Genomic DNA, 26,229 nt, shown 5'->3' with positions numbered 1-26,229 from the left:
ACCAGAGAGATGGCACATTCGAGTTAGTAGCACAACTTCCCATGGACCATGCTAGAGTTCCCCTGTGAAGATTACAGCCCAGAAAACCCCAGGAGCAGCTCTGCTCTGTCTTACTGTAGGGGCCTGCAAATTTGAATCAGCTCAGGGCACACATCAACCACCATCCACACAGTAGGCAAATTCCCATCCACCCACCAGGCAGACCCCCATCTACACAGTGGGCCAGCCCCCATCTACGCAGTAGACAGACCCCCATCCACACAAGCATAGTGTTTCCCGATTTCCTAGCATGCTGTTTTCCACAGTAGCAATTTCTGTGGTCACTTTGGGCTGACTTCATTTTGTTTCAGAGAGCTTAACGGCTGCAATGGATTTTCAGGCAGATTTTAAAACTTCTTATTTTGGTTTTGTGTTCAATTTTACATGATATATTTTATGACCTCAAAAGCAATACCTGTTCTTTGTAGGGCACTGGGAGGAGAATAGTAGGCAAGGGCATAGCTGTGAGAAGAAAAGCTTCCTATTATCTTGTCCCTTAAGTAGTTTGTTGTTTCTGAAAACTTTTGACTGTTGAATATTTTCAGACACACCGAAGAAGGAAAAATAGATAATGAGCATTTATATACTCTTTACCCAGCTCCATAATTATCAGTGTTGGGCCTTTTTTTCTAGTCTGTGATTTTCCTGGTGGATTACTTTAAACCAAATCTAAGACTTGAGTTTTCATCCATAAATACTTTGTTGTTACCCTTTAATTAGTATAATCGTTCATGTTTCAGCTTGTTAATGCCCACTTTTTCAATAGAACTAAAGATAGATAGAAAGGTATTATTTGTGTCTGTCTGTACACATACGCATATTTTGCTAATAAGTATTTATGACCAAAGAATCAACTCTAAAACCATTTCATTTAATCATTTATTAAAGTTAGTAAATTAGCAAAGAAATACTACAAAGTTGAGAAGAAAAGAGTTAGTGCAATTTTCAAGTGAAAAGAATGGTTTTGCCATTTTTAACCCAACGTGGTTTTTTTTTTTTTATGAAATGCTTTTAATACGTTCTAGATGATGGAACCACAACTATTGAATTCCAGAAGATTTGAATCACCCCCACAAGAAACCCTGCATCCACTAAGGAGTGATCCCCATCCCTCCCGGGCCCCGACAAACGCTGGTCCGTTTCTGCCTCTGTAGGTTTGCCTGTCCTGCGCATTTCATGTGGCTTCCTTCATGCAGCATGTTTCTGAGCCTGAGCCAGTGCTGTATTCCTTTGTACTCACTGATCCTCTGTGTGCGATGTACCACACTTGTTTATCCAGACATCTGCTGGTGGACATGTGGGTCGCTTATACATTTTGGCTATTATGAATAATGTCGCTAAGAACGTCATTGCTTTTCCTTTCACTGTTCTACCCTCATGTGCAGGGCCTTTGGTGGTCCTGTCTGCAGGGAGTTGTGCTGCTAACCCAAAGGTGGTAATTCTCCAGCAGTTCGACAGTCACGGCTCCACAGGAAAAAGAGAGGCAGTCTCCTTCTGTGCGATTTACAGCTTCAGAGACCCAAGGAGGGCAAGATTTGAGTCAGTTGTGACTCCACAAAAATGAGTGTGACACTGTTAAGACACATAATAGGTAGTGGACAAAGGGACTGGCAGATGAGGGGCCAGGCCAAGCAGCCCTATGGGCCTCCGCGTTCCTGCATGCCCAACCTTCTAGGGCCTTCTAGAAGGAGTCTTCTTTGAGATCTGCCTGGCAGCCACTCAGTTACCAAGGAGTCACCTCTCCTGGGACACATTCAGAATTCCACAGATCAGAGCCAGCAAGAGACCGAGACGTTGGGTGACCTTTTTGTTTGGTGACAAAAGAGAGCATTAGCACGTGTCAAGCTGAATCCAGCTCGGCTCAATTGTTGCATGAAGCATTTTGTTTATATGACCTCCACTCACCCAGGAAATAATTCTAGCCAATCCAGGCCAGCTTGCTTTGCCATGGGGGCTGGTGGCTTTACAGCTGGTTAGAGAGGGGCCACACCGCCAGCCTTAGTGAATTAATCCTCCACTCCCAGGTCATGCAGTGCTGTACTCCGGCAGGGTTGTATTTCTTCATTAGCTATTCCCAGGGCCCAGGGTGTCCCAGAGGATGTCAGAGTGCATTAATTTTTATCATAACATGGAATCTTTCAGGTCTGAATGGCAGCACACAGCTGTCAGGGGCTTTCTGAACTCTATTACAGCTCCATATATCTCTAGGCAAAACAGAGGAGGGGGGTGTCATTGGCAAGGGAAATGTACAAAACGCATAAGATGTTTTATTGTGTGAATGGCTTGACCATGAGCTGCAGTGCTTTCCCCAAATAATTCTCCCTGCCCACCAATTGTCCACCTCCACTACCCCATGTTCAACTTCCTCCCTGCCTGCCTCGTAACCTCATGGGGTATACTTTCGAATAAACTCCCTTTGCATAATGTTTAATGAAATAATCATCTGGTACTTCCAGCAATTCTCTAAATATAAATTTAAAAAAAAACCTCAAAACAACCACAGCATCTCCATGAATTTTCTCCCACATGTAAGCATCCATGGCAGTGCAGAAGTGCATAAATAATGGCTTGTAATGCTTAATATGCTTTTATGTCCTCAGAATGTAATTTTAATTTGCAGGAATGCTAATACCATTCCAGGAAAGGGAGTTATTTGCTCATTCCCCATGTTGCCCCCCACTTAGCAATGGAGCCGAGTGCCTGGAGGGGTGCGTGGTGCTCTGGTGAGGAGGCCAGGGTGATACTGTAATGGGAAAATAGTGAAGAATGCCTCTAACCTGTAGTGCGCCAGGCCCTGGGTCAGACACCCCGCTGGTTGGAGGACAGGCAGGTCCCTCTCTACAAGGGAATCACGCTCTAATGGCGAAGACGAACCTTCTCAATTCTGAGAGTAAATGTGTCCCTAGGAGGCACAGCCAAGTCCTTTTCTGCCCACACTGGTCCTCCCCATGGAAGTCACGCACCGTGGTGATTTCTCAGTAATAGACGCGAATTGCAAGGGTGCGTGGACAGCTCGTGTAATTCCTCCAGCTCCTGGACAGCCTGATTGCCTGTGCCCTGCGCCAGGGAGCTGAGTTTCCCAAAGTGGGCCCCCGTGTCCCTGTGTGTGTCCAGTGTGCCCACTGGCAGGCACTCTGTTTATCTTCACACGTGTTAATTTTGTCCAAACCCAAATGCAGAACAGCAGCCTTACTGAGCAGTTCTTTTTGCCAAGGGTGAGGCTGAGAAATACAGAGAAGTTGGTTTCCCATGCATGTGGGGGAGGGGGGTGGGATTGAGCACAGGTGGTCCTAAAACTTGGCGGAGTGAGGGAACTAGTACACAGAAACTACCGTACTGTGAATTAACACTGATAGACAGACTCAGTGGATTTCAGGAGAAAGGCTTTCTGGACGCAGTGCTTTAAAAGCCAACGACCGTGAGCTTAGAAAGGGTGAACTTTCACAATGAGTGAGATTTCACAGGAGATAATATTTCATTCCAGGGGATTCTGCAAACTTATATTGCATGGTGGAGCCCCTCGATGGCACAAACAGTTCACACGCTTAGCTGTGGAAAAAAGGCGGGCGATTCGAATCCACTCTCAGATGCCTGAGTAGTCCTAATGAATTTCCTTCTGCAAATTCCCCATTGGAAACCCCGTGGAATGCAGTTCTGCTCGGACTGGCGTGTGTGCGGCAGACTTAATGACAGTTGGCTCTTGTAAGTCAGGCACAGGGCGCAGCATGAAGATGCGAGGAAGGATTCAGGTGCAGGTTCTAGACTGTTGCTGTGACGTACTGTTACCCTGTATGGTGTATGTGCTAACAGAGAGATGAGCAGTTTCTACTTCTGTAATGTCAGTCCCCACCCTTTCCCTCTGCCTACTTCTTCCATGTGTATGAATGACATTCTCACTCTTTGTGCTCTCAGGTGGAATTTCCTGAACTCCGTCCTGGCCTTCCAGAGCTTTCTTTTTCTTTTTTTTTCAATGTGATCCTGACTCTCTTAGGGCATAAGCTGGACTCAGGAGTCAGGCGACCTGTGGAGCTCTGCCAGAAGAGCAGGACTCTGGTGAATTTGCTTTTTCTCGGCCTGTGTGAACTGTACTCTAAGTGAAGTTAGTTGGCTATGCAAATAGTTAAACCCACGAGGATTCCCACTCAACTGCCCCACCCTCCATCCATGTCAAGCCTGTCGCTGATTTTCCATTAAATATTCCCCCAAAGTTCTAACACAGAACACGGAAGTCTTAAACGCACAAGGCAGAGGGAGATGGAGACCCTGGGGACCACAGCTCTGAAGGGCCAGTAGTCTGTGCTTGGGAGACACAGCTTGAGTGCCCTGGTGGCATCCTGGTCCTCTGGATGCATTTCCCCTAGAAAACCTCAGAGAGCAAACGTGGGTGGACTCCTACATTACATCTCCCCTGTTCAAACCAACAAGGGGAAATGTTGCTGCTAGTCCTATCTGTATATGATGGGCTGGAAAAATACCATCAGAATAATGGACATGAGGCAAAAATTTAAGGCGATAACAAAAATAAGAGTGTTTCTATTTTCTGTTAAGTGTATGTACTAATGTTCTGGAATTCACTATAAGAAGTTGTAAATGGTGCATGAAATGAAAAATTCCTGTGGTCTCTGGGGAATGCAGACAGTGTTGCCTTCTACTCCTGCTGGCTGGCTTCTTTGGACTATTTTCTCTATTCCAACTTAAATAAGAAAACATCTTTTTAATTAAATGTGGCTGGATCATCTTGACAGCAGAATGCACCGGGTTAATGATTATTTTAATACTTGATAGGCTCTCTCAACTTCTTGGAACTTGGGATCCTTTTGAATTTAGAAACACAGCCGACAGCCACCACCCACTCAAGTTGATGTCAGGGGTTTGTGTGTTGCTATTTCCCTTGTTTTATTTGCTTTCTTTTCCTCACTTATTCAGAAAGCATCTTTCAGAGTTAATGAGTTGAAAGCATGGTAAACAGTATACAGGTATTTTAGAAATTCACAAGATGATCTCCGTGTGCATTAGGCCTGTGAACTATGGGGAGGTCCTGTGTCCCCAGTGTTTGGCCCAGCGGCCTAGGAAAAGACAGGCCAGAGATGGGAGCGACCTGCTTCAAGTTCGGACTCTACAGAGAGTCAGTGCCCAGCTCCCCAGAGAGATTTATTAACACTCCTGATGTCTACATTGCTAATCAATAGCAGATCCAGACAGCCTACTTTTACCAGTCTAACCTGTTAGTGAGGAGCCCTGGAGGCCTAGAATTTAAAATGCTTAATTGCTAAACTCACTGTCAGTGGTTCAAATCCACCAGCCACTCTGAGGTAGAAGAATGAAGCTGTCTCCCTCTGTAAGGGCTTGCAGGCTTGGAAATCCCATGGGGCAGTTCTCCTCTGAGCACTTCACATGTTTTTCTCATATGGTCAGTGATAGGATAGGACCTGCTGGAACATCACAAAGCAAAAAGAAGGTGTTAGGAAAATATTATGATGCCAAAAATTTCTATAGCATTCATGCATTCAAATCAGCCATGATTCTTGGTGTATCTTTGTAAAGAGAAATCCTTCGAGTGTGTTAATTCTTTTTAGAAGATGCTCTTAGTATGGCTTGTATTTTACTGCAGCTTTCCCTTGCCTGGATGATTTGAGCATTGTATCATTATTTGTTTTCTCCTGAATCAGTGCATTCCCTGTACTATTGTTTAATATTTAATGCTGTCAAGTTTGGCCTCATCCTCAGCAACAGTATCCGTGCCATTGTAAACTGCAAGGGGTAATTTTTTATAGGTATGTATTTCTGGTTCATTAGAGCTCATAAATATTTTTTCATAAACTTGCCTCTATGCCAATTAAAACCATCCGCTGGATCACCAAGGGCATGCAGGCTGGCACACAGAATGGGTGGCGAGGATAAAGTCTGAACGGGGCCTGAGTTGTTGCAGGTAGAAGAACTGCTGTCGTCGGTCTTCTGCTGAGTCCTGAGTGGTGGCATGCCGCCGAGTCGAGCCGCACTCACAGTCCCCCTGCATGTAGCAGGCGCAGCACTGCCCTTCGGCCTCCGGGCACCGTCTCCGCTGTGCTTCAGTCGCCATGGCAGCCACTGTGCCAATCCGTCTCCCTTTGTCGTCCTCAGCCTCCTCTCCGACTCTCTGCTGACCAAGATTGACGTCTTCATCCATAAGTCAGGGCTGATTATGTAAGCGGGGATCCACCTTGAGAGTCTAGTAGAAATTGCTTTCCTTCCTTTTTGTCAGGAAAAAGGGCAACAGAACCGTGAGTCAGACTGAGGCGGCAGTGCTCAAAGATGCTTATACTCTTCCTGTTGAGCATCGGAATATTTCAAATAGTGTGGATTCTTGCAACTCCATTGAGAAATGCTCTAGACCCTGCAGCGTTCTTTTACTTTCTAAGGAGAAATTGGAAAGAACTTCTCTTTTGATAATGTTTCTCTTCGCTTGTTCTTTCATCAAGTTCTGAAGCGAAGTCCTCACAAGTTGAAATTGTCTTCAAGTTCTGAGATTTCTCTATATAGTGGGAAAAAGCTTCCTTTATTTCTGGGAACATGATAAAAGATTTACATATTTCTCTGTAATCCTGTCCCATTGCTATGGCGACACTTGTTCTAACTCCCTCGTTGCCATAGCTGACCCTGGAGTGGATTTCCAAGACAGTCAATTGTACAAGAGAGGGTTGCCTGTCTTTCTCCTGAGGAGGGTTGTGTTTTCCTCTTCTAACTGAACTCCTGGGCACAAAGACACATTCATTGATTACAAAGAATGTAAATGGCCTCTGGGTCCATCTCACAAATTGAAATGGAGTTAGGGTTCCACTGCTGATTTTAAGCTGTAACACCCCCCACCCCCAATTGGTGCTGTATTCTTTTGTAGCGGAGGGAATTACTCACAAGAAGGAAAAAATTGGCCCACTAAAATGCTGACTGATCACATCAGCTTTGGTTGGGAACGATCCTAGTTTTTCTTTTCCATCTATCTTTACAGTTTGAACTTTCCTTTTGATATTCTGTAAATATTCATCATCTCAGAACCTTTTGAATTGCCTTCTCTTTTAGTCAAAACTGAGCAAAATGTGCCATTTGAATAATAAAGACCTCATTAAAGTGAGGGGAAAGGAATGCTTTTTCTTTTTGTACAAGCCAATTAAGTGTCTTTACAATTAAAAAAGAAAAAGTCAAGCACTTTATAGTTTCATATTCCATAAGCCTGTTTTTAATTAATAGAGGTGACAGGTTTTAGGTGCAGGGTACATATTCCCCCTCTGGTGTTGTGCAATTAACAGTAATGAAGGACATTAAAATTTGGTGCGAGAGGAGAGTTTTCCAGGTCCTTTGTGGGTGCATGCCTGTGAGCCAAGGTCTCTGGTAACAAGTTGCTTTGTTTGATGTGGTGTGTATTTCGTGGAGAAAATGTGCAGGTAAGGATAAAGTTAACTGCAAGAGGTGTTGCTGAGAGGCATGGTAGAGGAACCTCAAATGCCCACCCAGCTGCCATAATTCCTGAGGGCTATTATAACAAGTCATCGCAGACATGGTGACCCCAAATAACAGAACCATGTTCTTCCAGAGGTCAGAAGTCCAAAGTCAAGGTGTCAGCAAGGTGGTTGGTTCCTTCTGGGAAGTTTGGAGAGAAATAGTTCTCTCCCAGCTTTTGGAGTCTGCTAGCAGCCCTGGTATTCCTTGACTCATAGACACATCATTCTTACATCTGCATCCTTCATTACATTGCTTTATTTTTTTTATCTTCTAACATCACTTGCCTTCAGATTTAGGGTTCACCTTAAGCCCAGTGGCCTAACTTGTAGGGAGCTGCACTGCTAACCCATAGGCCATACCTCTCTGGTCATTCAAATTCACCAGCAGCTCTTTGAGACAAGGATGGACAGTCTTCTTCCATGTGATTTACAGCCTGGAAACAACCACGGGGAGTCTTCAAGTTGGTTCAAACTTTAATGGAATTGGACCTAAGTCAACTCAGTTACATTTGCAGACCGTCACGTTATTCAGTGGAAGTAAGGCCACGTTTACAGGTTTCTGAAGGACCTGTCTTTTGGAGCCCGCCATGCATCCCAGTACAAAAGCAATGGCATGTTATCTTGTCTAGTACTGCTGTAACAGAAATGCCCCAAGCAGGTTACTTTAATAAACAGATTTCTTTGCTCATAGTTGAAGAGGTTAGAAGTTTAAATTGAAGGTACTAGTCCCAGAATGCAGCTTCCTCTTTCTCTCTGGGCTCTGGAGAAAGGTCTTGCCTCTTCAGCTTTGCTTTTTTGCTTGGTTCCTTGGAGATCTCTGGTGACATCTGTCTTCATCTACCTGTCCTTTCTTAATCTGCTCTGTTACATTGCAAAAGAGATTGATCTAAGATTCAGTGAACACTAATACTGCCAGATTAACATAACAAAGAAAGCCTCTTCTCAAAGTGGGAAATTCCCTATAATGTGGAATTAAAACCACAGGTATAGGGTTAGGATTTACATCATATGTTTTTCAAAGATAGTTCAGTTTGTATCTTCCAAAAACTAATGCTGGGGATTCAGTTCCTAACACAATGTTCTGTACAAATGTCCATTTCACCTACAGACCACTCCCTAGACTCATTAACTGGCTAGAGGTTGGTCTGCTTTTTATTATAACCATGCACTATCAGTTGTAAGCAGTGTCACTGATAAATGTATCTTCCCTCTCTGAGTTCTCCTCCTCCGTAGTCCGTTGCTTGACATGAATTCCTGAGTCAAACAATGGGGAACTTTCCTTTCTCTTAATATATTTCAGTTTAGTAGTCAAGATGCAGGATATACAATACTACCATTTGTATGTTGTAGCTTTGTACCGTTCGGTTAGAATTGACTCATAGCTGACCCTCCAGTGGGTTTTCAGGGGCAATAAATTGCCTGAGAGGAGATTGCCCATCTTTGTCCCACACAACAGCTAGAGGATTCCAACCACATGCCTTTGTGTTGGCAGCATAACCCCTTACTAGTCACTACACAAACCAGGGCTGCTCATCTATTCAGAAAGTGAGCCATTGAAAACACTGTGGTGTACACTTCTTCTCTGACACACCTGGGCCCCCATGAGTCAGGACCAATTCAACAGCAGTTGGTTTTGGTTCATCCTGCTTTTAACAATGAAAGCCTCCAGTCATCTGCCCCACCCCACCTTCTGCTGCCTTTCTGTCCACCTCAAGCCCCAGGGCTTCCCCACCAAGTCTTCCCCACGGCTCCATCATGGTGGCTGAAGAAGTGACACGTGAGGGCACCTCTTTCTGACTGGCCTCGTGCAGGCAGTGAAGGGTGGTTATTCTGGACGGTATTCACGATGTTGAATACACTCATGCCACTCAAGCTTCTTTCTTTCTTTTTCAGGCCCCTTCATGTACTTGTGTGCAACGCAGCTGTGTTCGCTCTGCCTTGGGGTCTCACCAAAGACGGTCTAGAGACCACCTTCCAAGTGAATCACCTGGGACACTTCTACCTTGTCCAGCTCCTCCAGGATGTCCTCTGTCACTCGGCCCCAGCCCGTGTCGTTGTGGTCTCCTCGGAATCCCACCGGTGAGTTAGAGTTCAATGTCCTGTGACTGCACCAGCTAATAATCTCCCATGGTGCTTTTACCAGAAAAGTGTGGGTATTCTATCTGATTTCCCCTGTTGGTGTTTTATTGTAATTTTTCTTTTGTGGGTATGGGGCACTGTTGGGGGAACTTGTTTATGACAATGTAGATTCTTGGGTGTGTTGTTTTGTTGTTGGTTTTTTTTCCTTCACAACTGTACTTCAAGCCCCTCATTGATTTTGCTTAGAGATGGAATAATAATTGATTAAATCTGAATGGCATGACCTTTATTGATTTGTCATTCACCAACTTCAACATGGTACCAAGAAGAATGTGCAGTTATTCTAGCAGAAGAAACAATGCAATTAAAGACGGCAAGATGAAATCCAATTGTTTGATAATGAGAAATTAGGGAATTCAATGCAGACATTAGCTGTGTAATTGTAGCAAGGGAAGTACTGTAGTTAGAATGTATTAGAAATCTGGCCTCTTTTGGTTAAAATGTCAATTAAAACATCAGATGGCTCTTCTTTTCCATCACCATTAGGAGAATATTCAGTGGGCTAAAAAGATTTCATCGTATTTTCAGCATATTTTATCCTAGAGTTGGATAAACATCTATTTGTCTAAAGAGAAGTATTTGGCAAAGACCGAGAGCTTGCTGGGTGAGGCTAGATTTGATAAGAGGTGGGGAAACGGTGCATTCTTGTTCTCCTGGTGGTGTTGGGGTGGGCAGTAGCGACTTTGCTTAGCTAAGTAGCTGGGGGCAGGGGGGAGGGAATCATGTGCATTTGGAAGACAGTCTGTCTCGCCCCTCCTTTTCCATCTTAAGTCCTGAAATGTTTTAGTGACCTAGAATGAAGCTTATTTTTTTAATCACACTTTCATAAAGTGTAACCCCTGGGACCGAGGAGAGAGAGCCCAGCCAAGGGTTAGCCTGAACCCTTTATCACTCCCAAACACAGGGGCTTATGGTCTAAGTGACACGCGGCAGATAGCTGTACTTTGACCATTTTAAATTTATGATGGTCGAAATGAAAGGGAAACGCCGGTAATAAGCTGCCCCCGCTCCCAGAAACATCTTATAATTAGGGGGAACAAAATCATGGCTTCTCTATCTTTGCAAATCACACCAGGCTTGCGAGAGGGAATGGAGTGGCCCTGCCCAGGAGTGATGAGGCGACTGTGGGGGCAGGCCCTGGAGAGAGGGTCCAGAAATAAATCTGCCAGCCCCAATCACTTGCCAGATGTGGAGGGCACCACGGGATGTGTTTAAATGAGCTGGTATTTAATGGGAGATTATGTTGAACTGTCAGCTGCACGCTTCCCTTGGTGGATCTGTATTTCATGTGGCGTCTTTGTTCTTCCCTTAATGGCAGTGTGATGCGGGCCTACCTTGGAGAAGTGAAACTTAATTTCATCTAAAAGTTGCATTTGGAAGGAAGGGAGGACCTCTCTCTTTTGCATGGGATTTGTTTTCCTTCCTACACAAGGCTTTCTCTAAATGGGTTATCGGACTAGCAACGAGGAGAAGCCTGGTACTTTCTTTTCCACTTTCTCGTTATTCTTTGCACGTATTAAAGGGCTCCTTGACCAAACGTGTTCACTCCCCTCAAGCTAGTTGTTTATTACGCTTGCACTGTGCCCCTGGCATCAGAGAGAGCATGGAGACTCGGAGAACAGTCTATGCAGACACTTCTCTCCATTCAAGGCCCAGGGCCCTAAACCAGGTTGTAAAATGGGAGTGTTGATATCTAATTACCTCCATAAACCTTGGTGGAATCTCTTAGCTGGAGTCAAGACCCCCTGTTAGGGGAAAAATAAAGTCCTATGTTTGCAGAAAATATTATACCAGACTGCCCCAAGGCAAAATATTTATTAGCCCTCTCCCTGCCTTCACTGTAGTTTAGTTACTGATGGAGGCGGTGCCAATGGATTGTGTTTCTGCATCCTGGAAAGGCAACATAATAAATTGAGACGTTGACTTCCTTGCTGTGAAGAATGTTCAGATAATAATTAAAATAAGATAAAGGATAGAGTGCTGGCTGAACCACTCTAAACAGCAATAGCTGTGCTGAGTTCCAGATTGCTGAACACACCCGCATGATGCACACATATGCACAGAGAGAAAGGAGAGGGAGATTCTGAAGCAAATCCACTTCTATTTTTGAACAGACTAGCTTTTGTCTGTGTAGGATCCAGCTTAATTATTTCAGTTTGATAATTAAGAAATCCTCAGTTAAAAAAAACCAAAATAAACATTACATATAGAAATACAAGCTGGGTGTCCCCTGGAATACATGAACATTTATGCCCACAGAGCAAATGCTAACACTTCAGTATTCTAGGGGGAATGATTCTGTCAAAGCCATATTGTTTGGAGTTTTTCTCTCTCCTTTTTTTTTTTTTTACAGCCTTACTCTTTAATGTTTTGATGTTAATGGCAAGTTATAAATTTGTTTTAAATAAAAAAATAAGTTTTCATTTTGTATTGGTTTACTTACAAAGTTAGTATACATTGTGTTTCACACTATTCTTCATTCACCTTGTTTCATACAATCATTCCCACTCATTATATTTTATAAAATTAATCAGCATTGAACTTCTCACAGAAGTTTGTCTTTTAATCACTCTTAAATTTGAAATCCTATCAGACAGCCTTGGAGACATTGGGTTGATTACTGCCTCCTGAGCCCTGGAGCCCCCTGAGACGTGAGCATAGTTGCACTTCAAGCAGCTGCCCCACCTGGCCTTGAAGGACGGGAGACCTAGCCTTCACTTTCAGCTCCCTGGAAGCCATTACAAGCTAATCAGATAGTAAAGATTTGTTTTCTGTCCTGCGGTTCTACAGGGCAGGCAGTCAAGGGTCTGCTTAGAGTCCAGAGGGAAGGCTAGCTTCATGGAGGGAGGAGCTTGTGTCCTGCCCTCTTAAAACTGCCTTTAACTTGGTTCCAGCCCATCTCATCAATCGGGAATGATTCTTCTCCTTTCATGAGCTCAGTCCACCTTGTGTTCCCACCAATGAAAGGATTATGCATTGTCCTTAAAATCTGTCAGGGAGCTCATTCAAAGCTCTAGAAAGTGCCACATGCACATATTAGTGAAGAGCACATTGGATTTGAACCTCGTGCTAAATTTTGTCTTTTCAGAAACAAGGCTTTTTCTAGAAGGGGAACTTAGTCCCTTCGTCTGGGAACTCTAAACCCCTCATCAAGCTTCTGTTGTTCTAAGGTTGTACTTAGTTCCTAAGGTGCATGAGGCACTGTCCTGGGCAGTGTGCTACACAGGTAGTGCTGGAACCAGATGACTGAATGGCTTGGGATCTGGTATGGGAGACGAAGCACAGGGACAGGCACAATGTACAGGAAAAACCTTGGATTTTGAGACTCCTTGTATTTCTGTTCAAGGAGGGATGAGACTGTAGACTGGGGGCTGAAAAGTGGATATCTAATTTCCATGGCAATATATTTTCATCTGATTTCTGTGGTGTCTTTTAATCTGTTCCCTACAGGCCACTCAAGAAACTATTGCGATAGGTGGCTGTGGGAGAGTGAGCTAGGGAGAGCTTCGTGAAAGAGGTGGACACTGAACTGGTTGAGCTAAACAAATTTAGCAAGGAGAATGCCTATTAAAACCAAACAATAGTGAAGCCTATAATGTGATCCGTAACACCAGAGAGGAATGAACTCTTTAAAACAAATAACCATACTAGTTAGAAAGGGCAGGGGGAAAGTGTGGAAGTCAGAAAAGGACAGAAAAGAAGGATGGAAACAGGAACTATAGGAATGAACTGCAAAGAGTGTGGCTACATTGCAGTGATGGTAGTCAATATCACAAGTCAAAATGTGGAGCAACAGTTCAGTGGAAACCCAGTTTGGTCTGTAACAACAACAACAACAACAACAACACAGAATTTGCATTAAAATTAATAAAAGTAAAGTCTTTTAGAAGAGGGACTTCTCAATAGCAGTTAAGGAAGGGAGGGCCAGGTGGGAGAAGAGATTGCAGACTCCGGTGGCCTAGTGGCAAGAAATTGCACTGCATCTGAAGGCATGTGATTTGAGATCACCAGCTGCTTCATGGGAGAAGGATGGGCAGTCTCCTCTTGAGCGATTGACTAACTGCCTCCAGAGGGTCAGCTAGGATACACAGCAGCCACCACCTCTGAGATGTGTTCTGAAGCCTCCAAGTTCTATCCCACCCCAAGCAGGTGCAGTTACCAAGCCATCATCTTGGATCCCCAAGTCGTCAGTGCAGTACCTCCTCTTTATAACTACTTCCTAATTCCACCACAATAAACTTCAAGACTCCTGTAACTCCTGGCACAACTATATGTTTAAATCCATGTGATAGTGTAACTCTACTATAATTCTTTAAAAAAAAAAATAATGTGACACAAAATGATGTAGAGTTGAAAGTAGCCCAGCTCAGGCAGGACTGCAGGGACCTTGTGTGACCTGAGTGAGCATCAGTGTGACATCATCATGAGCAGGTCGGACACACAGTCAGCTGGCAGGTGTGTAATGTTGCGGAATCGGATACCACCAGCCTGTGTTCAAGCCTCACCCTGCCCCCAAGACAAGACCTGAGAGCTCACGTGTTTCTTATTCTCAGTGCGTATTGTGGATGTTGTCTACCGTCGAGTCGAAACCGACCCCTAGCTGACCCTCTGGTGGATTTTAAGAGGCAGTTACCCACTTCCTAAACAACATGCCTCTGGAAGCCCTATGAACTTTGATAACTGTCCATAGCTCAAGAGGGACTTCATGCTCGACAACAACAACAACAAGAGTTGCATAGGAGGAGACTGCCCATCCTTCTCCTGCAGAACAGCTGGTGGCCTCGAACCTCATGCCTTCGGCATCGCAGCACAGCTTCTTGCCACTGAAACGGTTGATAATGGGCTTTTCATCTCTACAGATGTCAGCGGAAGCATCTTGGTGAAACAGGATGCCCACTTCCCCTGGACCCCACTGGCAGGCCTTATGACAGTCAGGAAAAGGTCTCCATACATTCCAGATTTCCCACTAAGTCTCTGCTCCCTTAAGGTGATTAAGCTCCGATGTGTGGGCTCTTCTGGTGCTTGGCAACTTGGGAATAGGCACCCACCAATTACTTTCAGTCTCATTGCCGAGCCCTTGATGACATTTCTGGCTGTCCCCTTTTGTTGATGACTTTAGAGCAGCGGTGTCATTTAACACTAGAAATTGGATGTCATGGACCGAGTCCTGGAGAAGGGATATTTGATTTCCATTAAAACATGAATTTCATCTGCCCCTGTGATGCTTTCCCCCCCACCCCCCATCTGAACCGCTTGTAATAAGAACAACCAGATTTCCCCCTAATTTTCTTGTATCCTTTGTTTTTTGGTCTGCTCCCCAGAGCCATTTTCTAGAATAGCCCCATCGTGCTTCCTTATTACCCATTACAAATACCCAGAGTGAACGTAATGACATAGAATCTGAGGGGTCTTTAACAAAGATGAACCCGTCTAGAACATGCCTTTTCTTCTGGGCACTTCCTACCATAGTATATTGGTTTTAGGGTTTTGTTGTTGTTGGTTTTTGTTTTTTTTTTAAAAAAGAGACAGAGAGAGAGTTGGGGTGGGGGGAGAGGAAAGAAACAAACAGCTGGTGTTTAACGACTCCGTCAGACCCAATTATAAAACATCAACTAGTTACTTTGATTTGTGGGTATCCATGCCAGGGGTATACTTAAAAACACTAGGCTTTGCCAGAACTCATTTTAGCTTTGTTTACATTTCTCTTTTAAGCACAGAAGACTAAGGATGGCACCTCACCAAGGTTATGACCCCTTTATAATCATTAATTTTTAATCTGGAAAAGAGGCTTGGAGGCAGCCCGACTCTTCTGTATTTACTTGGACGCTCCAGTGCGATTGCACACGACTCTGGCGTTAGCTGAAGTGATCAGGGACACCCCATCAAAGCTTAGGAATGTGTTATCTTTCAGCTTCCAAAAGCAGCAGCCTTTTATTTAAGATGCTTTTCTATTTTAACTGAATTAGCCTTGAACTTCCTGCCAGAGGTTTTGGTGGGGGGCGGGGTGGGGGGAGCCCCAAACATACATGGTGTAGGGATGGGTGGAATTCAACATATTAAAACAGCTAATACTCTGAGTTAAGGCCTTGCCCAACCAATCTTGAGACCCAGTTGGTTTATATATTTTTTTTGTTCTTGTTGCTATGTGCCATCAAGTCAGAACTAGCTCCTGGCTGGCTCACCCACAGGTTTTTTAGTGGCTGTAACTCACACTGGCGAATACTGCCTTTTTTCTCCTGCAGAGCAGCTGGTGGATTCGACCTGAGTGCCTTTGGGTTGGCAGGGCAACTCCTTTTTCGCTAGGCCACAAGAGTTCCCTTTATCTAGTTTAATCCCCATTCTCTGTTTTGAAAAGAGACTCTTTGTTTCTATATGCGTATGCATAATTGTCCTCTCATTTCTGATAAAAAAAGAACTCCAGTGCATGGTTGCTTCATGTAATAAGCATATGTCCTGTTTTTCAGATTCACAGACATTAACGATTCCTCAGGGAAACTTGACTTCAGCCGCCTTTCTCCATCCAAAAGCGACTACTGGGCCATGTTGGCGTATAACCGCTCCAAACTCTGCAACATCCTGTTCTCCAATGAGCTCCACCGCCGCCTGTCCCCACGTGGGGTCACGTCCAATGCCGTGCACCCCGGGAACATGATGTACTCCAACCTGCACCATAACTGGTGGGTGTACACGCTGCTTTTCACCCTGGCGCGGCCCTTCACCAAGTCCATGGTAAGAGAATGCTTTTCTTTTGGGCTGCCAAGCCTTTTACGCGCCACTGGGAAAGGATGACAGAGACACGGGGGTGGGGGAGAGGGTGTTTTCTCGCCTCTTGATATGATGAGTCTGATGAATCTGGTCTTGGCAGTTGTATCTTTGGGCCTGTTAGTGCTACGCATAAACTGTTCACCACATTGGCATCAGTATGAGGTTAAACCAGCTTCTCTGTGGATGGGTGTCTATAGGGCAGTAGTAGCTGTGGGTTTTTTTGTGTTGTGTGAAGTGCGACTGTGACAGCCTATTTTCTGTTGATGTGATATTTTGTTGTTGTTGTTCTGATTACAAAATTTTGAACATCCATTGGGTTGCTCAAAGTACAAGTATCCCCTCCTGACCTATAGCATTCTTCTAAAATCTTTTCTAAGCCAGAGCGACATAAAGCGAAAAACAATTATTCGTTTACCTGGGAAACTTTTTGGAACATTCCCAGGCCCCAAAATACTTTACCAAATAATACATGAAATCAAAGAGACACTCAGCAGTGTGTTCACAGGAGCAGCTCAAAGCGATGGTGGCTTCATGCTGATAAGCTGGGTATGAGTCTCGGGAAGAAACCACCACTCTGGTTGCTTGAGTTGAACAGTGCAGTTCTAATGGCTCATTACAAAACCATCACTGAACAATAGCATCAGTTTCCCCCCTCTAATTTAAAGAAACCTTTGTTTCTCATGGTTAGCAAAACGAAGTAGTAATAACCAAGCCCTCTCATCTGTGTGAAGGTGTGTAGAACAAGCCTTTGATGAGTGGGGGAAACCTGTACTTGGAAACTATGTTTTGCCTTAGTAGGTGAGAAAGGTAGCAGTGGGTGTGTCGTTATTGAATTATTCTCTAATGGAATTCCTTTGTTTTCAATGAGAATCTAGATCTCCTACAGCTGATGTTTTCAATGAGTGTACATCTTTCTGGAAAAATCCTTTGTTTGCCTGAGTACTGTTTTATACTTAATCTCCCCAAAGGTGAATCTTTTTGGCTGATTCGTATGACTGTGGTAATGTTTAGAATGGTTCGTACATGTAGATGTGATGCTTTTGCATTTTTGTTATTTTACAACTAAGGCTTGACTTCTCTTCTTTGATTTTTAAAAACTCATTTTAGTAGAAGTAAATTGAATGAGGAATAGAAATAATGAGTGTTGGGAATCTAGCCAAAAGAGCATTGAAATTGTGATAAAAGCAAAAAAGTCATGTTGGAGACTTAGGCGCACCTAACCTAAAACATGGTATTTTCCTTCACCTCATGTGGTTTGTGAAAGCTAAAACAACAACTTAGAAAGACTGAAGGTGAATTAATCAAATTGTTATAATTTGGTAAAATATTGAGTGTACCATGGATTCCCAGGATATTCCCATGATATTCCCATAATGAACAAGTCTGTCTTGGGAGATGTATAGTCCGGATGCGCCTTAAAAGAAAGTAGGGGAGGACAGAGAAGAAGGGGAGGAATTATGTCTACTGCCTTGCAACAGATGAGGGAGAGAACTGTTTAAAGGGATATGTGATTAGGTATTATTGTCATGACAAGAGTCCAGAATGAAGGCTGCATAGTCCAGTGGACTTGGAGAGAGGGATTGCATAGCAATGAAAGAGTTTTTCTTTTACTTATCAAGGAGAAAAGTGAATTGGCAGGGAGAGGGTGGGCAGGGAGAAAAGTGCAACAATGAATGACTGGAAACCCTAAGTCTCTGTAAATTTTCACTAAAATAAATTAATGGGAAAAAAAAAAAAAGAAAGTATGGTAAGACATCATGTCACTTGCTTCGGGTATGTTATCAGAAAGGCCCAGTCCCTGGAGAAGGACATCATGTTTCATGTAGCTGAGGGTCAGTGGAAAGAGGAAGACCCTCGAGGAGATAGATTAACATGATGGTGGCATCAGTGGGCTTACCTGGCCGCGGTTGTGAGGATGGTGTAGGACCTGGGCACCACATCAGAACCGCCCCTGCAGCACTCAGCAACACTGGGGATTTTACACGGCGGACTGGAAATACTCCTTTACTAATCCACGAGCTTTTATTAAATAATCAACGCCATTGTTCATTTTCTCCATAATGAACCCCAGTGTTCCAATGAATCTACTTCTCTAATCACTGAAATTTCCCCTCCAAACTCTTTGATCTTTAATGACCCTTCAAATCCCTGGGCAATTGGCAGTGGAGCTCCTGTCTTCTTGTCCTGCCCCCCTCACCCATTTACTGCCATGAACTGTCATGTGTGTGGGTGACTCTAAGCTATAACAAATATCTTTTGAACTACTTGAGAGAAATGTGTGTCTTCTATTCTAACCACTCTAAAAGATGGTTTTACTACAAATGAAAGAGATATTGCCTAAGCGTTGAATTCTTATGAGCAGAGGAGTTGAAAGTGGGGGCTTCTCTAGGTCCCAGGGTGGGGCTGGTGTCTCAGGAGTGAGTGGAGCCTGTGCACGTGGATGTCAGAGTCCTGCTGTCTGCACATCATTTGCTCTTGGAGATGGGGTGAGAGTGGGCTCTCTACGGCTCAGGCTCCATTAGGTATTTCAGTGTATGCGATGAGAAGAATCTGGACCCTACGCAGCTGTGAGTGGATGGAAAGAGGATTCTTTCTCCTCTCGTCTTGCATTGTGCATTCTAGACCAGGGGGTCAACCCCTGAAGCTAGCATGTCATCGATGGCTTCTTCTCACTTTTATTTGTTCGTTGCTAAGAGTCACGGACTCTTTCTATGACATTGGAGAGCTTTTTGTTTTTCCTCTTTAAGTATTTCCCTTATCTGACAAATGAGTTGGAATTGGTCCATGATGATAGTAAATGTGATGGTATTGTCACTGGGTGTGGGTTGTAGATAAGGGCTTATTGGCTGTTATTCTTCAACCTGACCTTAGGGTTCAGGACCTCTGGCAAAGGCATATGGGAGGGAAAGGGAGCCAGTGTCCAGTGAAGTGAAGTGAAGGTCAGGGGTTGTTTCTTGGAGAAGAGTCACTTGATTGAGTCACAGACAACAATCAAGAGATTCCTCCCCAAGAAACAAATAATATGAACTAACATAATAATCTGTAACACCGATGTGTCAAATGTGATAATGGTGACCCTTGGTGGACAGTGGTGGAGCTTCCCAGTTAAATCAAGCTTGGAAGCAGGAGTGGCATCCACTTCTGAAATAGTTTACCTCCGGAAACTATGAAAGTTATACAAGTGGTTCAGGTCTTTTGTTCATAGGGTCACCATGAGTCGTCTTTGACTTGATGGCACTTAACAACACAACAACAGTATAATAATATAAACTATTATGATGATTATGTGATGGTTCTTTGAACCTGAACTTGAAAGTTTTCTTTCAAAGAGGTACTGCAAATGAAGTTGGCCAGGTAACTAACTTTATAATAATAGTAGGCATTGCTGTTTTCGGTGTGAATGGGTGATGCCAAGTGGAAAATCAGAATGAGGACTTGGAGACTGAAGCAGAACACTGTTGTATAGACATGAAGGACAGGAAGTAAAAGTTAGGGCAGACTGCTCAGTAGGCATCCAAATGGACCAGTCAAGCCAGATGGGATGTGAGTCCTCAAAAGTCACCCTCTAACCTTGCTGGCCACCCCTGCTTCAGTCAGGAGAGCTTGAGCACGGCTGCAGTGACCATAGAACTCAATACGCTGAGCTAAGGGACTGAGGAAAACACCAGCTGTGAGACAAGGGCTGGCAATATGGTCTTAGGATAGAGGAGCATGGAGGAGTGAGTGTATAAATTTTGAAGAGTTTGGTAGAATTGGTGACTTTTCAGTTTTTAGTAAAGATGAATAGGGTGGGGAGGAGAGGAGACAAAGGGACTCAGTTCCCAGCCGTGGTGAGAATGAAGAAGTAGCAATGTGGGATAGTGGAGCAAGCAGTGCTCTGGTTAACGGCCAAGCCCTAGCCAGCCCTCACCCTTGAGAATCAGGAAAAGTCAGGCAAACCACTTACGTTCTCTACATCTGTCTCCTTACTGCTAAAATGACGCCTCAGGTTGGTGTGAAGATTGGCATGAACACTCTGTCCAATCAGATTTCTGCCCTGATTGTAACTGAACTATTTAAGTAGCAGCTCCTGGCCACATGGAGTTGTGGAGCCATCAAGATGAAGCAAAGGCCTGCAAAGTTCTATTTCATTGGTGTTAAGTAGCCACATGGGGATGCCATGGTGGAGAGTCCTGCTTTATGATGTATCCACAGTAATGCCCGAGTGTTAGACACACAGTGCATCTCACTCTGCTTCTTCTTGTTTGTTTGGTTATATGTAGCACTATGGTCCTGAAGGTAATTTTCCAGAAAGTAATGCTGGATTCAGCAAAGGCCACAGAGGTAGAGCATCTCTCATTTGGGATATTGGGGTTGCTGTGAATAAAGGTCTGTCCTGACTCTAAAGTTCCAGGAGGGAGATTGTTACTGTCAAGATTGGAAGAGTTCCCAGGTGGGAGGCGTCACCAGCCTTTACTCTGCTCCCCAGGTAACTTACCTCGTGGGTTGGGCTTTCCAAGTTCCTGTCACCAGAAGACTCAAAAGAACATTTTCTCTATATAAAAGAAGTTCTTTTTAAGATTAGTGTCTTTTTTAATATTGGCTGAACTCGTTGTCTTTGGCTCATCACTGACCCCCATTGGATTTCTGAGTCTGTAAATCACGTGGGAGAAGTTTACTCGTCGTTCTTCTGAGGAGTAGCTGGTGGGTTTGCACCTCCGGAGAGGCACAAAGGCATTGGGTAGCAGCCCAGCTTGTCGCTGACCACACCACTCGAGCTCTCTCGTTGTTTCACATAAGCATATAATGTAGGGAGGCCATGGATAGCTAGGCTTGATTTTTACGCGTGTTCTCTGACAGTGTCTTCAGGGATCTAAGTGTGCGGTGGTATTTCTTAGCCATGTGAGCCCTGTCCTGCTTGGTTTATAAAGGGGTTGAATGGTTGCGTTGTCACACTTGGCAGCCAGTCCCTTCTTTTCTATACACTTTAGGAACTTGTGCCTTTGTGTGTGTGTGTGGGGGGGGAAGTGTTGGTAATGGGCGTGCATGCAGTCTTGGGGCCCTTCTGTTCCAATGTTGGGCCCAGCCTCTATATTGGAAAGCCCATCTCATGTAGTGTCCTCTCTCCAAGCTTGGAATTGCTTCCATCTTGATAAGACATTTGTTTCTTGGCCACAGCGTGCACTTCTGTCATTTTAATGCAAACATGCCTTTTGGCGAGCAAGCCTGAAGTTGCATTCCCCTGCAGATGCTGGATCCCTAAATACTGATCAGGAAGCTTAGCCTAGATGCTATCTCACCATCTCCAGACCTGCTGGAGCGCCTTTGCTCCTCCTGAGTTTCCTGATAGACAAAGTGCCGTCCTAACAGTCGGTATTGCTGGAGTCCACATTCCCTCGTGTGAGGTCTGGAGAGCAGAAGTCACAGCCTGCCGTGGACCAGGGAACCCTCCCTCCTCTTCCCCCCTGCGTGTAGCTCCCTGAAGAATTAAGCAGCAGTTCCTAATATCAACGTCCCTTTTTTATTTGCTGTGACTTGCTGTGACTGCGGTGATTTTAGTTACAGTAATTAGGTCACCCTTCATGGAGTCGGGCTATTTTAAGTGCCTCTTTAAGGAATATTGTTGCAGATCAGTAATTTTACAATTGGATGTTCTTGTGCAACTTTATTAAATGTAATCTGTCTTTTGAATGTTGCCCTTTTACAGTTATATATTTCTAATTGTTGCTGTAAATGCATTATCACTTTGAAATTAATTAATTTTTCCATTTTGGCCGCCTGCAGTATAATAATCACTAATGAGAAACTCATAGGGCATCATTTTCAGCACAGTGACCCCTACTGGTTAAGCTGGGTCTTTGTTCCTTCCTCCTGGGGAAGTCTTCCCATCATTCCATGGACAGATAGATCTAGGGTCTTGGGGCACAGAGGTCAAAGTGCTGCTCTGTCCGCTATCTTATATCCGATAAAATAAAATCATAGGTAAAAATGGAAATAGGATTACTTTTCAGTGTTGTGGAAAAAAGCAAAACATACATATACACACTCATTCAGGATTCTTCAAGTAGCTGATTTCAAAACATCTTAATGTAAGTGTTGGTGCCTTAGTGGTAAGGAATTGTGCTGCCGGTCCACAGGCAGGAGGTTCGAATCTTCCAGATGATCTGAGAGAGGAAGATGGACAGTCTCCTCCCAGTCTCCAGCCTCTAGAAACCCGCTAGAGAGTTGATTATGACTGAGTTTCAACTGCATAACGTAATCACATGGCAACGTTTGCATAGAGCTTTCTAACGGCAAAGTTGCATTGTGTGCCTGCTCTGTATTTCCTGTCTCATTCTGCAGTCACATGCTCTAACATGTAGGCTTTATGTATATACACTGCAGATTCGTATATATAACTCAAGCTGCCTGCTGTCGACTTCAAGCGACACATGGCTGACCCTCTAGCTGGCGTCCCCAGGCTCTAACTCCCAGGGGAGAGTAATGCCCATCAGCCTCCTGAGGATCTGCAGGCAGATGGACACCACCAGAAAGGCCTCTGGGTTCACAGTACAACTCCCCGTGGATGAGACCCCCAGAGATCCCATTTGTTTATACAAGTAGAGGATCTAGGCATGGTACTCAATGAAGGAGCCTTGGAGGCATAGTGCATCATGTGTGGTGAGCTGGTGACTGGAAGGCCGGCAGTTTGAATCCCACCAGCTGCACTTTGGGAGAAAAAGGTGCCCATGGAGAAACATCCCGGGAGTTGGAAGTGTCCCAACAGCAGTGTGGTTTTTGTTTGTTTGAATACAGCGTGGACTACTAGGAGAACAAACAGGTTTGTCCTGGAGAGGGTGAAGCTGGAATGCTTCTTGGAGTCAAGGATTCTGATGTGTCATCTGACATACTCTGGGCATGTTGCAAGGAGGGACTGGTCCTTGGAGAGGGACATCATGTTTGGGATAGTGGAGGGGCGGTGCAGGAGAAGAAGACCCTCGATGAAAAGGATTGATTCTTTGAGTGGAGTGATGGGAGTGAGTGTGTCAGAGACGGTGAGGTTGGCATAGGATAGAGCAGGGTTTAGGGCTCTTGTACATAATAGGGTCGCTATGAGTCACAAGCGACTCGACAGCACATAACAACAGCAACTCTGTGAGGACTTGGGTGGCATAAATGGGTAGTGTGAGACTGCCTGCTGGAAGGTCAGCGGTGCCTTGGAAGACAGAGCTGGCCATTTGCTTCCCAGTGTCATCACCTTGGCAGTCTGTTGGAGCAGAGTTCCGCTGTGCACCATGGGCTGCTGTGGGTTGGCACTGAGTGGACAGCAAACAATAGTCCTCAGGGGACTGAGTTCATCGACCAGGCAGAGTGTAGTAGGTGGTGAGGGAAGAGATTCTCCAGGGTCACATCAGCTCCAGGTGATTTTCTCCTTACACTTGTCTTGCTTGCTGGTTTGACAGAACCACACAAGATGCCGCTTCTGTTTTGATCAGGCACCATCTCCTCCTGTTTATTTGTCGCAACAGTTCTGCAGTGTGAGAGTTAGGACCCTAAGTTCTGTAGTTAAGAAGTGCAGACAGTTATCCAGCTTTAGGGGAGAAAAGCAGAGCTGGCCTTCAAAAGGCAGCACCGCCTTGACCAAGTACATTGCCTTGGTCAAATGTACCACAGGTGCCCCTGCCACAAGCCTTGAACTGTGTAGCAGTGTGTCCTTATTAAATATTTGAATATACTGTCTAAAGGGAGGGCCCTCACCATCCTCTTTGTTGCAACTCCATAAGCTTTCAGTTCTGTTAGTCAGCATCTTAGCCAGAGTTCCCCTTTCCCAGCCAGCCCCTTGTGGCTGGGTATGTAAATTTCAAGTTGAGCACAGTCACGTGCCTCAGAGGGTGTTTTGTGCAACCAAATATTTGTGTTGGCAGGTAACAGTAGAAAGAATATCATGTGTTAGGTTAGCAAGAGCTTAGCAGATGTTTTAAGGAACTGCATTTTCAAATCATTTCACATTAAGAAGCAGCTCGAGTTTGCTGGACTTGTGCAATGATTGGGTTACGTTTCCTGTGGCCGCATGAAGCCAGCCATTCTACAGAGTTCTAACAGATGTGCAGCCACCCCACTAATGGATGGGACTGCAATGCCCGTCCTGTTGCAAAGTTATAAATTATAACCAGGAAGAAAAGCCCAAATGTCATTCTCCTAACCTTCAGGAAAGCCAGGCTGGGCCGTTCTGCCCTTGAAGAATCCGCTTCAGGGTGATTTATAGTGGGACAATTTAAAACATAATGAAGGAGGTAATAGATGTTGATTTGGTCTTGAAATTAGTATTTTAGAAAATGTACTCCCTCCCTTTAAATACCTTGCAGCTGGCTACACTCTAGATTCCATCAAGGACAAACCCACACCATTAGACCCTTTGCTGGTCCATTGCCCTGTCACGTAAAAGGCGAGGGGCCTTTTTATGTGCTGGGTGGAGAAAATACTATTTTCAGAGTGGAACAGCGTATTCGGCACTAATCTAAATATTTGGAGACTCCTGTATCAGGATTGAATTTACTGGCTGCCTTGCTCTTGCCAGACCAGCTCTCTTAGAAAACTTGACTCCTGTGGCCCCTCTTGTGGTTGGGCCACACTGAACTTTCCTACAGAGACCCCGTACAGAAGGAATCAGTGCCTGGGCCCCTCTTCACCCTCCCACCCGCCCCAAGCACTCCCATCCGCCCACAGCCACATTCTTACTCTCCAGGATTATTATTATCATTGGTTCTACTAGTTGGCTTTCAGTTCTGTCCAGAGCTTCCAAGTTAACAGTGTTTGCCCAATCCCGAGGTAGCTCAGGGATACAGTAGGCTGGGAAGGAGTAAAGGATTCAGAATCATTAGACTTCTACGCAAAACCTAGTTTCTCCTTCTTTTCTAGTTGCATTATACTAAAGTTCTTCAGCCTCTTTTTATACATTAATTTAGATGCTTTGAGTTGCAAGTTGTTAATACCTAGTTAAAAGTGGTTGAAATAATAAAGGACTGTTTTCATCACAAATGGAGAAACCTTGAAACTACTCTGGATTTATTTGTGTACTTTATGGGTAGGTCTTCTGTGATTGACTTGGCTTTCCTCTCATAGTTGCAGAATGGCTGCAGGTGCTCCAGCCATCACTTTCTTCATGATAAGGTCTTAAGGTAGGATGGAAAGGGTGGGTCTTCATATTATTTACCTTTTTGCTTTATCAAGAAGGGTAGCATTTTGTCTTAGAACTGCCTTCCTGACAGATATCCCCTCTGTTTCCTCTGGCTAGAATTGAGTCACCTGTCCATATCCTGACTTGTAAGGGGAGCTGGGGATTTGTGTAGCTGCCCCAGGCACAATCTGTTGCCTCCGGGTAGAAGATATACTCTTCCAGCAAGGGAAAAAAGGCTAGGGTCATGGCTTTTGAACAGCTACTGTTGAATATTGTATTATGTTCTCATCTGTCAAATGGAAAGGGTTTCTATTTTGGGATGATTATGAGAAAATAAGGCAATTAAAGATGTGAACTTGGTCTTAAGTGTTCCTATTCACCTCACCAGCTGTACCGTAAGCCACTTCCAGCCTCATTTTCCTCCTTTCCCCAGTGTTTTAAACATTTTGTTCTTGAACGAACATTCAGCTAGAACACTCCTCTGTCTTCACCCTGAGTTACTTTCCATTCATCCTTTAAAACTCAGCCACCATGTAGCAGCTTCCATGAAGCAATTCGTGATCTCTCAGGTCAGAGACTCATCTGCTCAGTACCCACATTATACACACTCTAGAGCCATTGCCTAGAATATCATCAGCCACTCAGAAAATATGTGCTGGGTAAATGAATGCACGA

The 26,229-nt window shown here is 44.5% G+C and overlaps 1 protein-coding gene across 1 annotated transcript in view; it reads left to right on the top strand.

Annotated features, from left to right (window-relative positions):
- WWOX (WW domain containing oxidoreductase) overlaps positions 1–26,229 on the top strand; it is a 1,021,576-nt gene that overhangs the window by 296,400 nt on the left and 698,947 nt on the right. The window contains exons 7-8 of the mRNA XM_006888814.1: positions 9,408–9,593; positions 16,118–16,382. Coding sequence (XP_006888876.1) covers positions 9,408–9,593; positions 16,118–16,382 — 451 coding nt within the window. The remainder of the gene's footprint in view (positions 1–9,407; positions 9,594–16,117; positions 16,383–26,229) is intronic.

The sequence above is a fragment of the Elephantulus edwardii genome, unplaced genomic scaffold, assembly GCF_000299155.1.
Source record: "Elephantulus edwardii isolate Elephantulus edwardi_28Jun2011 unplaced genomic scaffold, EleEdw1.0 scaffold00072, whole genome shotgun sequence".
NCBI lineage: Eukaryota > Metazoa > Chordata > Mammalia > Macroscelidea > Macroscelididae > Elephantulus > Elephantulus edwardii.
Note: the sequence above shows the minus strand (reverse complement) of the source record. Positions and strands in the feature narration are given on the sequence as shown.